The sequence below is a fragment of the Ursus arctos genome, chromosome X (assembly GCF_023065955.2).
Source record: "Ursus arctos isolate Adak ecotype North America chromosome X, UrsArc2.0, whole genome shotgun sequence".
NCBI lineage: Eukaryota > Metazoa > Chordata > Mammalia > Carnivora > Ursidae > Ursus > Ursus arctos.
Window position 1 is genome coordinate 86,412,629 of NC_079873.1, and position 15,782 is coordinate 86,428,410.

At 44.6% G+C, this 15,782-nt stretch overlaps 1 protein-coding gene across 8 annotated transcripts in view; it reads right to left on the reverse strand.

Annotated features, from left to right (window-relative positions):
• Positions 1–10,801, reverse strand: part of CHRDL1 (chordin like 1) — a 113,855-nt gene extending 103,054 nt beyond the window's left edge. The window contains exons 1-2 of one of the 8 annotated variants that reach the window (XM_048213370.2): positions 10,583–10,801; positions 6,510–6,658 (exon numbers count right to left, since the gene is read on the reverse strand). In XM_048213370.2, the coding sequence (XP_048069327.1) occupies positions 6,510–6,658; positions 10,583–10,734 (301 nt within the window). In that variant the 5' untranslated portion in view covers positions 10,735–10,801. Of the gene's footprint in view, positions 1–6,509; positions 6,662–10,582 lie in introns of all 8 variants that reach the window. The other 7 variants (XM_026478841.4, XM_044392087.3, XM_044392086.3 and 4 more) reach the window with 7 other exon arrangements.
• Between the last annotated feature and the right edge of the window lie 4,981 nt (positions 10,802–15,782).

Here is a 15,782-nt window from a genome sequence, read left to right on the forward strand (position 1 = left end):
GCTGCTTGGCTGGTGAAACCTGACCTGAATATTTTTCTGGCTAAAATCATCTCCTACATGTCATCTGGCCCAGGACTTTGGGTAAAAATCAAAGCTTGTGTTTGAACAAACAAGTTGTTCTTCCTATCAGCACCTCGGCGGCGCGAGTCTCTGCTAAAGGAGGTTTGCTTTCCTTTTGGTCAAGAGTTTAAGATGTGCTCTTGAACTTTTTTCACAGCAGGATATCTTTGCATGCCCTGCAACAGATATCGAAAAAAATCCACAAACAGCATGGGATCTATCACCCTTGCAGGTGCATTTTTCAGACTCAATTATGATTTGACATAATAAACCAAGTTGGTTAAGAGGCAGGGCTTCATTTCTGTAAAATAATGTATATGTATGATAATATGTATGTATAGCTGAGCATGGAAAAAAAGACTAGTGAGCATGAGCAGGGGGAGGGGCAGAGGGAGAAGCATGCTCCCCGCTAAACAGGGAGCCCTAAGTGATGTTCAATCCCGGGACCCTGGGATCATGACCTGAGCCGAAGGCAGACACTTCACTGATGGAACCACCCAGGTGCCCCTGTTTTCTTTACACTTTTATGTATCTTCTGAATGTTTAACAATGAGCATCATTTTATTTTTTTTATTATTTTTTGGTGGGGACTTCATTTCTTTTTAGCATCTATTTTAAAATCAGAAAAAAAATCATGTTAATATAAAGCTTGCTTAGGGTGTCTGATAATTGACAAATCTAGTCTACGTCTAGATCATCTGAAGTTAAAAGGATCTGGACCACACTGCCCTCGCACTTACAGAAAGACTTTTTTTGAGTTATAATTTACTACTTGCCCTCTTCCTTTACAGAGTCAATAAAGAAAGGCCATTCTTCTTTCTTCTCTGAAACCGAGGTTACAGATGGTATCCTTGTACTACCCAAATGTGCCTTATTCAGACATCCCATGATCGATACTGCCTGAGTGGGTGGGAGTAAGAGTCTCTCTGTGGATGAAACTGTCATTTTCTCTTGCCAGCCACCTCGAACTCCCTCTTTTTACCTTTTCGGAAGCGCAAGCCAAATTTAGAGCGTGAATACTAGAGTGCACCAAACCAGGTGTTAAAAACATCTGCGCTTCCTGCCTTCCTCGGAGGTGCTCTATTTTATTTCATCTTTAAAAATGTTAGCTTGCAGCTATTCTTTCATATAAAAGCTGTATCTAATCTTTTTTAGAAGCAGGCAGGCTATAAATCTTAAAGGAATAACGCTCTTTGCAATGACCTTGGAACAGTGATAAAAGTCCAGGTGTGCTCCAAGGACCCAAAGCCAGAGCCTCGTTTTCCCTTGTCCCATCTCCTCGGTGCCTACTCTGGCGTCCTTTACTTTGTCTCCCAGAAAGCAAGAATTCTCAGCTTATAAGTAGAGAATCCTTCCTTCAGAGAGCATGAATGACTCAACCAATACCACACAGCAAGCAACAGAACTGACCAGAAACCAAGTCTCCTGACTTAAAGCACAGTCCTCTTTCCATTAGACTCTGAGGACATTCCAATCCTGCTGAGAAGTCAGGGAAATCTAAGAAGCATGGACATAGAGGCACATATTTTTAACCTTCCTCACAAATTTCCTTTGGCTTAACTTCTTCAGGTTCCTGAACAATGTTCATGCTAGTCCCTTTTAACTCCCCAGAAGTATACTGCCTCTCTTAGGAATTCTGGTTACAAAGTTCTTTATTCATTCGCTTGGATCACCCCTTATGTGGTAAGTGGCTGCCATGAGCAAAGGAATGGGCTTCTATTCAAGAGTATGAACTGGCTTCCCCCAGAGAATTGCTAGAAGCCAACTGGGGTCGTGAACAGAACACTGAATTGGAAAACCTGGGGTTTGGGTCTCAGCTGACTCCAGAGCCTCCACACCCAACCCCACTGGCACCCCCAACATAAAAATAATGAAGACTGTACTTTGGGGGCCGCCTGGGTGGCTCAGTGGGTTAAGTGTCTGCTTCGGCTCAGGTCATGATCTCAGGGTCCTGGGACTGAGTCCCGCATCAGGCTCCCTGCTCAGTGGGGAGTCTGCTTCTCCCTCTGCCTCTGCCCCTCTCCCCACTCATGCTCTCTCTCTCTCTCAAATAAATAAAATCTTTAAAAAAAAAAAAGAAGAAGAAGAATGTACTTTGCAAAGCATTAAGGTATCCAAAGTTAAGGTGTTCTCCCTTTCATCTACTTCCACCTACAAAAGCCTCTAAGAGGAGAAGAGATCCACTCTTTTGCTTGCTTCTTTCTACCGTCCAATAATCACCTCAAATGTCCATGCGAGAAGCTGGAAGAGGAAAACTCGAGCCTCTCTGGTTGGTTTTCACAAGAGAGAAGCTCTGGGTAGGCTCCATAGTAGGTTCTTTTTCAGCCAGATAGGAACACTGGAAGCTCTTCCCCCTGGAAGATCCAGCTAACTCACCCTACGCAGCAGGAACGGACTCCATGAAATACACGGACAATCCCTCTCCCCAGAACCTTTGCCCGACCTGGCCCAGGCTGGCCCTTTGGAAATACACAACTGAACACTCCCCACAGCTCCCTTCTTGCCCCCACTTTGATGGATCGTTCATTACCCGCGTTAGAACCGCCAGAAGAGGCAAACCCTTCAGTTCGCCTGTCCCATATTTGCATGAATTATCATGAGCTGAATGCTACGCTCCTTTGAACTTCAAAAGAGCTTCCTGGCCTCTTTGACTACAACTTTAGCAACGAGCATAATGGAGTTACAGAAAGACTCACCATCCCCCTCACGCACCTCAAACCTTGCTGATTCTGGACAATAACAGACTGTTCTATAAGCCACACGTGGCTCTGTCATCCATTGCACCTCGCCATCAGGATTCCCTGGGGTTCCAGAACCTGTCTTGTCTCCTGGGAGAGCAACATAACTAAGAGCAAATTAGCTCCTAGCAAGTGGCAGCATCCAGCCCTCCCTTTCCTTGTGAAGACAAGCTTACTGCAAGTACGGCCTTTTCTCCGGACCTCTTTGGATTCTACACCAATCGAGTGAGCATCTTTGACCAAACGGCATGCCCCCTCCTTCCACCCTGACGCCCAAGACAGGAGAGCAAACAGGCTGCAGAGTCTGCACTGACGCAGGAGCTTATACTGAAACTGACCCATGAAGGCTCAAAACCCTTGGCTTCCTTGTGTAAAATGGCATCAGGCAGCAAGGAGAGACGGGAGGCTTTATTACCTTTACACTTACACGTTTCCCGGGGTTTTCCCAGATTTTTATCCCTGTTTTAAACTCGTACTTGTCAATTGTGGAAATTCCGGAATAAACAGAAGCACAGAGAGGAGCAAAAAGAAGTCATGAGCCTACCACCTACAGACTAAAAGAAAAAATTATCTCCCCACTGCATACCATACATGACTATAAATTTCAGAAATTTCAGATGGAATAGAGAACTGTGGGTAAAACCCCAAATTATGGAAGCAGTAGAAAAAAACATAACAGAGTGAGTGGTAAGGACCTGTCCAGGAATAAGAGGAAATTCAGAAGCCATAAAGGAAATAAATAACAGATCTGACGACACCAACATTTAAAACCTCCCTAGGGGCAAATGCAGCTTAAAATTTAATTTCAAGCAAATGGCAGAGGGGAAAATAATATTTTAAATACAGAAGGTCACTAACAAGGTCCAAAATAATGAAACGTTAATAAGTAAGTTTTTGCCGACCACCAAGACAAGCAGCCTTACTGCAAAATAGGCCAGTCACTGAAGAAACACAATCGGATTAAACACGAACTGCAGAGATACACCAGTAATAGGAAAATACCACAGCAAAACCAAACTATGATTTCCCCTATTAAACGGGCCCCAAGATACAAAGGTTAATTATACTTTTAGTGAAGGAGTTAGAGAAGGACACTCATACATAGACAGTGGAAGTATAAATGGACACAACTCATTTTGAAGGACAATTTGACAGTGCTTACCAACAGGAAAACTGCACATCCACTCTGACCAAATGATTCCTCTCAAATACTTGCCTAAGTGCCCGAAGGTGTTCATCAATGCCTCAGTCATAAGAGCAAAAGCAGGAAGCAGCCTCGATATATACATTAACGACTGGTGAATTAAACCATGGCACGCTTATACCACCGGAAACTACACAGGCATGAGAAAGAATACGGTACCATCACATGGCAAGGCTCTGACATGGAAGGATGTCCCAGACACAGATCTGAATAAAAGTTACAGAAAAAATACATATCATACCCCATCTTCGTAAAAGAGAAAAACCCTACAAACATGTATGTGTGTTTTTAGGACACCGAGAGAAGAGCTCGGAAGAACACATAGCAAACTATTAGTAATGGCTACCTCTGCGAATGGGGTTGGTAGCTGAGGGACACGTAATTCTTTATAAAGCCCAGATACTTTCAGATTGTTTTGTGTGATGACTATTATTAATTTTAAAATTCAAGAAGTTTTAAAAGGAGGTAGGAATTCGAGGGGCTCTCAAATTTGTGATATGCAATGTTTTCAATGGTAGCATGATAGTACGTTACATGCAACGTTTACCTGACCATTCCCCAACGGACTGACATTTCCACTGCTTCTGACTTCTCATTGTTAGAGCTGCAGTACAAATCTCCGTGCATGCACTGTGTGTGTGTGTGTCTGAGTGTGTCTGAGTGTTTCAAGGCAACACACAGAGGGCATACGCTAAGAGATTTCCCCTTTAGTGGAGATAACGTAGCACATGGTCCTGAGACGGTTAGCTTGGGTGTGGCCACACGGAAGGATTCAGGGAACGACCGTGCCCTTAGCCTCATCATCTGACTATAAACCTGAAACACTAGAAGAGAACTGGGGCCCTAGGCCATCTACTATGTGATCATTTTGACACCAACCGAATATCAAAAGGGCTTGGGACAAATTCATAGGCAGTAGGACCCATTAGAAAGTGATAGTTTGGGGCCTGTGAATATTTTTGAAGTCCTACTTTTCTTTGGTTTGTCAATCAAGCTCGAGGTTGCAGGGACAGTATTCCTCAAGTCTTCATACGTATGGAAGACTTCCCAGAAGAGATGGTCTTCCAGGAGTTGCAAGCTTCCCCTATCAAGCCATCAGTAAGAGGGTCGTAAGGGAAGTTTCTCCCTAAGAGAGCAAGGATCTTAGGCCCAGCTGGGTTGTAAGCAGAGCTGAGGAGGGATGGAGAACTTTTCTATCACGGCCACTTAAAGGAGAGCTTTCTGACAGGAGAAGGAGGTCATATATGAGGGAAACAGGAGAGAGAGAGAGAGACTGATGCAGAGTTTAATGATAACTGGGCCCTGCTAAGCTTCCTCTCATGTCCGCATCACGCTAGACGTCATCACAGGTCACTCATGCTCAGAAGCCTAATCAAAAGCACCCCTTCTCCCGGGAAGAAAATGGAGAGCCTCAGAAAAAGCATAGTGGGACAGAAACACACACCATGGAGGAATGGATTTGGCACCGTCCTCCCTGTCAGCAAGCCTCATGCCGCCTACAGTCAACTTCCGCTGATAAAGGAGATAAATGTTTCAGTGATGGGCTTCAGATGCCGCCGCAGCTCCTACCAAGAAGATTTTCACAGTTCCTTCTCATGAATAAGTTCAGTGGAGCAGAGAATGCCCCTCTTGGCCCAGCTCCATGTTGTGTTTCTTTTGATGCAGCCAAAGAGGGGAACCAGAGCGGTGGCTTTCCCTTCCAATTTAGAGCAAGTGTCCGCCCCAGAGAGGGCTGCAAGTGGCCCCAAGAAGGTGAGGCTCGTACTTTCAGCAGAAAGCTCCTGACAAGAGCAGCGATGTCAACGGTTATGCGTAAATCTCCCAAACGTGGCGGTCAGGAGGGTTAATTATACCCTCTTCCTGCCACTCGGCTTTCTCCAATGTGTTAGCCCATCACACGGATCGCTGACTTTCTAGAAATATTCCCTGGCTTTGCGGGGACGTTCTTTCAATAAACGGCATCCAATTTGCTCACGGTCCCTGGAATCTCAATTTCCTCAAAGGATTTTTCATCTGAATCCAGTTCATGTGAAGGTTTTTTTTTTTTCCTTCTTCGTTTTGCGGCATAAGGGAAGAGGGAGAGCCTGCCTTATTTTTTCTTTTTTTTTTCTTTTCTGTGTTATTCTTTTTCATAAACTGAAAACCTTTGTTGAAGAGTCTGAAATTTGGGAAAAAATCCAGCTCATCTGTCAGATATTTCTAGAGTTACGTAAAATGGAATGAGATTTGTACAGTTTAGAACAGGAAAAGGAAAACAGGCTAATGTGTCATGTGTTCTAGGAGATGAAAACTATATGATAATCAGAAAAACAGCCCCAAATTTAGTTGGCCCGATTCAAAGCTCTCATTCTTTTATCAACTCATGCATAAACCAGTAACAATCACTTTCTTCTCTTAGAATAATGGTATGGCCACATTTGGGCTAAATCACAATCCCTACAGATTATAACCACATTTTCAAAGAAATTACAAGAAAGCATCTTGTTTTTTAAACTCAAGACACTTACGTTTTACTTGCTCCGTTTTGCTTCCTTCTAGGAAAAGAAAGAACAGCAACAAGGAGAAGATGTATTTCACACCTCCCATTTTCCACTTCTTTCTCATCCTGGCCACTGCAAAAGGCCACTCAAAACTTTCAGGGCCCGGTGTATTCAAGCTGCTGGGAAGAAAGCAGAAAAAAAGACTTCGATCGTCTGAAACTGATGGAGATCAACGATGCTTACGCTTTTCACTTGTCAGGGGGAAAAAAGTGCTGGAGAATTTATGTAAGCGTAAGCACTGTTTTCCTGTGTAAGAAAGAGCACTTGCCTCTCCTGTCTTGCAAAGACTGTGGGGGGAATTTCAAGCAGATGAGCATGCATTCCTATCCAATACTAAGCCTAAAATCCTTACAGGCAAGTCATAGGAAAATAAAAATAAATTTTGAAATCATCCTTTCTAACAGAATTAGAGTTGATTTCTCAAGAGATTTTCTTTAGGAGAAAAGGGAAATGGGTTTGCAAAACGGCTTCTCTGGCAACCAAGAGAAAAATAATAGGCATGGGACCCAAACAATTTCTGAAATGCAAATTAACCATCTTAGCTTCAAGACTACTGCTATCATTAATCCTTCAGGGACGAGGTATAAATTGGTCAATGTTTCTCCTGCGTCTTCTAGGAGATCTATAAAGATCTGCGGTTTGGTTACTTACATTGGAAAAGATGGATGTAATTAACAAATGGATTCAATTAAACACCTTAACGGTTCAGACATATTGCTCTCATATGAAGTCCACTGCGAAATGGAGATTTCTAGTGGGCTATTTTTCAGGGACATTAGGCCAATTTAAAGATTTTTTTTTTATTATTTATTTATTTGACAGAGATAGAGACAGCCAGCGAGAGAGGGAACACAAGCAGGGGGAGTGGGAGAGGAAGAAGCAGGCTCATAATGGAGGAGCCTGATGTGGGACTCGATCCCAGAACGCTGGGATCACGCCCTGAGCTGAAGGCAGACGCTTAACCACTGTGCCACCCAGGCGCCCCCTAGGCCAATTTAAATAGTCAATGTGTTCACACTTCCCCACCATGCAGAAGAGCATCAAAGCAACTACAATTCTTAAAAGTATAAGACTTGCATTTCTAGTCTAAGGGGTGGAAATCTTTAACCTTTTGAGCCTTAGAGGACAGAAAGTTTGCTATAGCTCAGGTCCAGTCACGGGTCATTTCCATAGATTTTAGAGTCTGCAAAACCCTTCCAACGGAAGATGTGAAAATATTTAAATATTCAAAAAAACACCGCACTTTAATCCCGGGTTAACCACAGACGGGAACTGAGCACCTTGACCTTTTCCGAGGGGCCAACTTAAATATTGAGCATAAAGAGCTGGCAGAAAACCAAGATGATCATTCTGGAGAACTGAACTGTCTTTGGGCCAGGATGTGGATGCCACAGCTCCTACTTCAGATGCTACGAACGTCTGGATCATTTGAAAGCCGTTGTTTGAAATTATGGCTATGTAACCGAAGAAGAACATACAGACTAATTGTGCCACAATTTGCAGCACCTATCTGCCTTCTCTACCTCCTTCCTGCTCCTTACTTAAAAAAAAAAAAGATTTTATTTATTTATTTGACAGAGAGAGAGCATGAGCAGAAGGTTGGAGCAAGGAGAGAGGGAGAAGTAGGGGCTCGATCCCAGGACCCCAGGATCGGGATCATGACCCGAGCCAAAGGCAGACACTTAACCTACTGAGCCACCCAGGTGCCCCTTCCTGCCCCTTAAACAAGGGCCAAATTCTCATAGGACATGTCCCTAGCCTCCCAAAGACCTCGGCTCTGACGTCTTGGTCCCCTCTGTGAACTTGTGGTCCAGCTTCAATCACTCAGCACGTCTCTGTCCTCTGAGAGCTACCAGGTCCCCTTGAAGCAAATCGTTTCCATGAACAGTTTAACACAGCTTCCCACCCCAGCGACGTTCTTTCTGAGACTACTTTAATAAGCTTATCCCCCGAGCCTTCGAATGAGAAAGATTTTCTAACTGCTGAAATCCAATTTATCACAATCACATACGGATCTCAGGGGGTATTTTTGAAACCACAGTTTTCAGGTCTCCCCATGCAAGAACCAACAGGGTTGTTTTTCTTGTACAATGGTTGGGCGATTCGGTGAACAGTAGCATTGCTTCATAACTCAAGCTGGCAAGAAAACGGCTCTCCGAATTTTTTTGCTTTTCTTGGGTCCCAACTAATGTTATGAGCAAATAGAAAAGTTGGTGACGAGAGAGCAATTAATCTCTTTTGGCGTTCCTGTCATCTGGGTGGCCTCCCAGGCTGTGATGGAGAACATCAGAAAATGAATAGCTTTATAAATATTCACTTTTGATTTACAGGATCTGAAGTCCTGTCTCTGTATTCTGTGAAGAAATAGAAACAGAAGAATTCCCTCCCCAGGATTCCTCCCTATTCAATGTCGCCTGATCCCTTTAACCTTTTCTTTTGGGGGAGGGAGGGGGTTTCAAGACATTTGTTGGGACTGCAGCAATAACCCTAAGCAAGCATTGCTCAGCAAACATGCCGACTCTTATACTTGCAAAGAGCCAAACTGTCCTTAATTTTTCAAATTATACTTTGACCCAGTTAACTGGAGTTATTTCTGCATTAACTCTCTGCTTCACTTGGGCTGTTGTGCCATTGAACTTGCACTGATCTTACAGGTTACTTAGAAGCTTAGCCACAGACCTGTTTTGGGGGATCCAGCCCCCCCCCCACAAGAAAGCAAGTAAGAACACAAAATCCTGCAACTACCACTGGGGGGGGGGCTTTACAAGAGTACAAGAAACATGTCAGAACCTAAAGAAGTGTATCCATTAAGGTGCCTCCGTGAAACAAGCATTCACAGAGTTCATCTGCATCAAGCAAAGGGACCCAAGGCTCCTTGCCCCGCTGGAACCGCAAGGCCATCTGGGCCATCAAGTGTCAGAAGTCCGGACCTTCTCAGAAGAGGTCTCCTGGGTAGAAGAGAACCAAAGAGGCATTCCCAAAGGCAGGCTAAGGGATGAGCGCATCAGCCAGTTCTTCACCGCCCACGGTGTCTCTTTAATCCTCCCGAGAGGCTTGACTGACCTTGCAAACTCACATTCACCCTCTTCTGTGGGACAGCCCCCCGGGGTAGTGATTCTCTTTGGGACAAACCTCAAGAAGACACTGGGGTCTCAGGCCCGCGTCCATCCACTGAGATCCTCTCCCCACTCTACCACCCAACAAGAAAAGCTCCGTTCACTGGTGGTGGGTGACCCCCCCCCCCCCAAAAAAATGGCAGTTCTAGCCCAGGGTATCTCTCGTCAGGGTCAATGCCTTCACTGCTGCTCATGATTGAAAACAATGCCTTGCATTCGGCTTGCAAAACACCTTGCTATCCATCATTTCATGTTATTCCCCACAACAGCTCCACCTTCAAAATGGGCACCCTGGAGCCCAGAGAACTCAACTGCCCATTCTCAGGGAGTTAGTGGCAGGGCCGGCCGCAGGGAGGGTCTGGAAGGCAGGCTTTCCAGGCCCCAAGCTCTGGCAGCACTGCGCTGCTTCCTGAGCCTAGCGTCTCAAGCTCTGACCCCAGTGGTCTGGGCCCTAAAATGAGACAGATGTCCAGAGGATAGAGGAGCCTCTCGCCCGCCCGTCCGCCCTGTTTCATTAACTTTAGCACGTATTAATCACCCGCTGGTCAGGGCACTTCAGCAAGCGAGAAAAAAAGGCTCAGGACGCAGGCAGTAACGAAGAGAACTGCAGAAGCCTTTAGGTGGCTAGCCAAGTGACCTCCCCCAGGCGCCAGAGCCTGGAGATAAGCCGGCCCGGCGGGGAGTGGCAAGTGGTGAGTTCGAATCCAGAGTCCCTAACCTGCCTGGGTCTGGCGCCTGGGAGCCCACCTCCAGCCCGGGCCGCTAGCCGCTGGAGCCGAGAGCGAGTTGGGGTGGCAGGTCGGGGGAGTTCGGGGCACCCCAGAGGACCGTCCAGGGGCGGCTCGGGCCAACAGAAGACACCCCACCTGTGCAAAGGCTGGAAAGGAAGGTAGGGGGAGCGGGCATCGGGCACTGCTCACTGACCTGGCCACTGGCCTGCTCCGTCTTCCACGCGTGCACGCGCTCCGAGCTCCCCGGGGCGCTCCTCTGAGGTCTGGGGCTCGCAGGTTGTGGCGAGAGCTAGAGTGCGCGCGAGGGGGGAGGGGGCACTCAAAAGTGGGTGGGAGGAAAAACATCACCGCCCTCACACCACGAGGGAGCAGCGGCTCGCTCGGCTCCTGGGGGCAGAGCCAAGGCGCGGGCGCGGCGGCCCGGGGCCACCTGCCCGCCCGCCGCCCGCTCCCCACTTGGCGCGAGAGGCCGGCCGCCCGGCGGAGGCGGGAAGTCCGCGGGCACGCAGCCGCCACAAGCCCGCACCCCGCTCTCCGTCCCGGCACAGCGGCTTTACTCCTGCTCCGCGGCCCCGAAAGTTAAGAAATCGGGAGAAAGTGTGAGGCTCAGCCGGCGACTTTCCCATCACGCAGCGCCCCCACTGCACCCCCCTCCTCTGGCTAAGCCAGCGTTGGGGTCTTAAAGGGACCGCACCTCTCCTCCGGCCCCTCCTCCTGCTCCGCGCTGGAATGCACCTAGGAGCTCCCCACCACTCGCGCGGACCCTGGAGACCCCGGCTACCCTCCTACCTCCCTGTCTGGAAGCACGCAACCCCTCTCCTTCGGCACAGGGCCCCTCTGGGTGCACCTGGTTCGGTCCTGAGCTGGTGCGCGGGACGCAGGAGTAGCTGGCCTTGCAAATTACGCCCCAGAAAGCTACTTATCATTTCGGGGCATTTCCCAAATCCACACCGCGGCTAGAAAAGTGGCAAAGTGTTGGTGTCCTTAAAGGCAGGGTGGAGATGGGTGTCTGTGTGGAGGAAGAGGGGACGATTTAGAAATCTGCTTTCTCCCACAAAGAGGGCCCCCGTGCCCCATGCAAAGGGCCCTTACTAACTGTTAAGAGTCTTGAATAAACTTGGAGTGGCCCACCACTGTTCTAGCAGTCCCTAGGATTCTGAGTTGGGCCAAGAACCCAGCCTCACAATAGCACTGCGGATGCCTTGGTGAGCCTGAGACAGACTAGTGCAAAGGTGTGTTTATTTGATGAGCAGTAGTTAAAAGAACTCTCAGAATCCTCTAAGGGCCCCGAAGTGCTGCCTTGAAAGACAGTACCCATTTATATTTTAAGCCCCTAAATTTGGAGGAGAGCTACAGGGCTTTTTTTTTTCTTACATGGAACTGGATCATATTGATATTTCTAACATCTATATATCTTCATGGCTTACAGAGTACTTTCTTATACATCACCATTACTTTTTAACCCCTTACGACCAACTGTGAACTGTCTGTGGCCTCAAGTGTCAGAGTTGGTATGGATCTTCTGGACCATGGAACTCAACATCTTCATGTCATAGAAGAGGAAATGGATGGGGTGGAGGGAGGTGATGTATCCAAGGTCATGCTGCTAGTAAATGACAGATTTGAGATTCGGGGTCAGGTTTCCTAACTTTCAACCCGCTACTCTCTGATTGTTACCTCCAGCCTAGAGATGAGGAAATGGTTGCTTAGGGAAATTGTAGCTTGCCCCCAAAATCATGTATCATGAACACAGAACAAAGGAAAAGTAAAACAAGAATAACTGTCCCTGGAAATTACCTCCTTTTTCTTTCTTCAGAAGTGTTAATATCATCCAACTAGCCCTTGCATTGCTGGAGATGTTTATTTCACTGTTAACAAAGGAAAAGGGGCCCTTTCTAAAGTGTTGCCTTCAGGGTCCAAAATGTCTAGCTCCATCCCGCTGTTTGGGTAGCCATACATTGCCACATGCATTCAATTTGTGCTGTAGTGTATTAGTTTGAACTTGCTGATTTGTTGCCTTATAACTGTTCTCATGCCATTTAATGTGCTGATGTTTTGTCTCACAAGACTGTGAGTTCTTCAAGGCAAGGACCGGTTGTTCAATTTCCTTTGTGTCTGCATTCCCTAACCCCCATCATCACTGCCAACATGCCTAGAGAGTATGTATTCAGGAAAATGGGTTTCAGGAACAACAACCTGGGACAAACATGGATCCTAGCATTGAAAATCAGTAAACTCACTGAAATTTACAACTCATCTATTTGGCTACAACCCCTCACTCCCGGTGCTTGATGTAATATTCTGATTACCACATAATAAACCATCCCAAAACCTAGTGGCTTAAAAGCTTAAAATAATTTTTTTTAAAAAGCTTAAAACAATTTATTGTGATCAAATGGTTCTTTTCAATTGAGCAGTTTTTGCTCAGGATCTTTTATGCACTTGGCAACTATATGAGGGAGCTGCCGGAATTTTCTGAAAGATTCTTCATTTGTGTAAATGCTGGTGGTCCTTGTATTAGTTGGTCTTGATTTCTGAATTGGGAACTCCAATTTGGGTGAGTCCAAACCTCCACTTCCTACTAGGCCTTATATTTAAACTAAACCAAGGATTATTTCCATGCCTTATTTTTTCCTATTAAATGGGGATTAGAGCACAGACCATGTCATACTCCCTACTTAAAACTTTTTTACTTGGAGATAATGGTAGATTTATAATTGTAACAAAATAATTCAGAGGAATCCCAAATACCCTTCACCCCTCAATGGTAACATCACTCATAGCTGTAGTACAATATTGATACAATCCATCCACCTTCTTCCCATTTTATCAGTTTTACCCGCACCCATTTGCCTGCGTGTATAGTTCTGTGAAATTTTATCACGTGTTGGTTCATGTGGCCACCACCACAGTCAGAATACTGAACGATGCCAGCACCACAAAGATTCCCAGTGTTCCTCTTTTATAGTCCCTCTAGCTTCTCTCCCTGTCTTCCTACTCCCTGGCAACCCCTAACTGTTTTCCATCTCTGTAATCTTGTCATTTAGGAGTACTACACGGAATCATGCAGTATGTAACCTTCTGAGACTGGCTTCTTTTTAACTCATCATAATTCCCTGGACACCCGTCCAAGTTGTGGCATGTGTTAATAATTCCTTCCCTTTTTATGGCTGATTAATATTCCGTGGTATGGACGTATCACAGCCTGCTCAACCATTCATCGACTGCGAGGCATCTGGGTTGATTCCAGATTGGAGCTGTTACAAACCAAGCTGCTGTGAACATGTCTCCAGATTTTACATGAACGTAACTTTTCATTTCCCAGGGATAAAGGCCCAACAGTGCCGTTCCTGGGTTGTATGGTGAGTGCATTTTTAGTTTTGTAAGGACTGCCAAATACTTTTCAGAGTAGCCATACTATTGATACTCCCACCAGCAATGCATGGGAAATCCAGTTTCTCTGCATTCTTGTCAACATCTACTGTTGCCATTATTTTTTAATTTTAGCCATTTGGATAGATGTATAGAAATATCTCATTGTGGTTGTATTTTACATTGTCCTAATATCTAATGGTATCGCCTATCTTTTCATGTATTTATTTGACATCTATGTATCCTCTTCAGGGAACTGTCTTTTCATTGGATTTTCCACATTTTTTTCATTGGAATGTTCTCTCACAGTTGAATTTTGAGAGTTCATTATATATTCTAGATACTAGTCCTTTGTTGTGGACGTGATTTGAAAATATTTTCTCCCAGTCTGCAGTTTCTCTTCTCATCCTCTTCCCGTGGGCTTTCATAGAACAGAAGCTTTTAATTTTGATGAGGTTCAATTTATTAATTTTTCTTTTTATGAGTCGTGTTTTGATGTTAAGTCTAAGAACTCCTTGTCCAGCCCTAGATCTCAAACATTTTCTCCTATATTTTTCTTCTAAAAGTGTTACAGTTTTAAGTTTTACATTTTTTAAAAAAGTTTATTCCTTTCGTCTCTACACTCAATGTGGGGCTCGAACCCACGACCCCCAGATCAAGAGGCACATGCTCTTCAGCCTGAGCCAGCCAGGTGCCCCTTAAGTTTTATATTTAAATCTATGATCCATTTTGTGTTAATTTTTACACAGGTGTGAGACTTAGATCAAGTTTCACTTTTTTTGCCTATGGATAGCAATTGCTCCAGCATGATTTATTGAAAAAATATCTTCCTGCCATCGAATTGCTTTTACATCTTAGTCAAACATCAGTTTGGCATACTGGTGTGGCTCTATTTCTGGTTTCTCTATTCTGTTCCATTGATCTATGTGTCTGTGCTCCACCAACAACACATGGTCTTAATTACTGTAGTCACACAGAGGCTTTAATACCAAGTAGAGTGGTTCCTCCCACTTTACTCTTCTTTTTGAAGATTTTGTTAGCTATTCTGGTCCTGTACCTTCCTGTATAATTTTAGAATAAGCTTATCTATGTCTATAAAAAACATGCTCATATTTGGATCAAAATTGCATTATACTTATAGATGAATTAGGGGAGAATTGGTGACTTTCATGTATTCCATCTTTCCAATCCATGAACACAGTATGTCTCTTTATTTCTTAAGTCTTCTTTGATTTCATTCATCATGCTTTGTAGTTTCCGGCATATAGATCCTACAGGTGTTTTGTTCAGTTCATACCTACATATTTTATTTTCTTTGGAGCAATTGTAAATGTAATTGTGGTTTTTAAAAATTTATTGATTGAAGTATACTTGACACACAATGTCACATTATTTTCAGGTGTACAACATAATGTTATTGTGTTTTTTGATTTCGGTTTCCAGTGTTTGTTGCTAGTGTATGTTCATGCAATTGACTGCCATGTGTCACAATACCATGTATTGTAGAACTCATACTCATTTTAATTTTTTCCAGCTTTATTGAGATATAATTGACATATAACATGGTACAAGCTTAAGGTGGGCAACATGAGAATTGGTTATTTTTATATATTGTGAAATGATTATCATAATAAGATTAGTTAACATATCCATCAGCTCACATAATTACATTTTTTTGTATGTGGTAAGAACATTTAAGAGCTCTCTTAGCAATTTTCAAGTATATCATACAATATTATTAACTAGAGTCACCATGCTGTACAATACACCCCCAGAACTTGTTCATCTTATAACTGGAAGTTTGTACCCTTTAACCAACATCTCCCCATTTCCCACACCCTTCAGTCCCTGGCAACCACCATTCTACTCTGTTTCTGAGTTTGGCTTTTTTTTTTTTTTTACATTCCACATAGAAGTGAGATCATACAATATTTGTCTTTCTCTCTCTGACTTATTTCACTTAACAGAATGCCCTCAAGGTCCATCCGTGTTGTCACAAATGGCAGAAATGAATGTGAAAG